The following is a 360-nucleotide window of genomic DNA, read 5'->3' as shown; positions in this document are numbered from 1 at the left end:
CGCCCCGGCCTCCGGGAGACTGGCGCATGCCACGGAGCGCCCCTCGGGCCGCCGTCGCTCCTGCCCGGGCCCCTGCTGCTGCTGCTGTCGCCTACGCCTGCTGCCCCAACTCGGCGCCCGACTTCTTCATGGTGTGCGGAGGTCATGTTCGCTCCTTAGCCGGCAAACGACTTTTCTCCTCGCCTCCTCTCCCCGCATGTTCAGGACCAAACGATCTGCGCTCGTCCGGCGTCTCTGGAGGAGCCGTGCGCCCGGCGGCGAGGACGAGGAGGAGGGCGCAGGGGGAGGCGGAGGAGGAGGCGACCTGCGGGGAGAAGGGGCGACGGACGGCCGGGCGCATGGGGGCGGTGGCGGCGGGGG

The 360-nt window shown here is 73.1% G+C and overlaps 1 protein-coding gene across 1 annotated transcript in view; it reads left to right on the top strand.

The window, feature by feature from the left end:
- The first annotated feature begins 6 nt into the window (after positions 1-6).
- SMAD7 (SMAD family member 7) overlaps positions 7-360 on the top strand; it is a 33,187-nt gene continuing 32,833 nt past the window's right edge. Inside the window, 1 exon segment of the mRNA XM_027770269.1 lies at positions 7-360. Coding sequence (XP_027626070.1) covers positions 197-360 — 164 coding nt within the window. The 5' untranslated portion in view covers positions 7-196.

Source organism: Tupaia chinensis, unplaced genomic scaffold (assembly GCF_000334495.1).
Source record: "Tupaia chinensis unplaced genomic scaffold, TupChi_1.0 Scaffold000119_2, whole genome shotgun sequence".
NCBI lineage: Eukaryota > Metazoa > Chordata > Mammalia > Scandentia > Tupaiidae > Tupaia > Tupaia belangeri.
The sequence above is the reverse complement of the archived record's forward strand: the minus strand, read 5'-3'. Positions and strand labels throughout refer to the sequence as shown.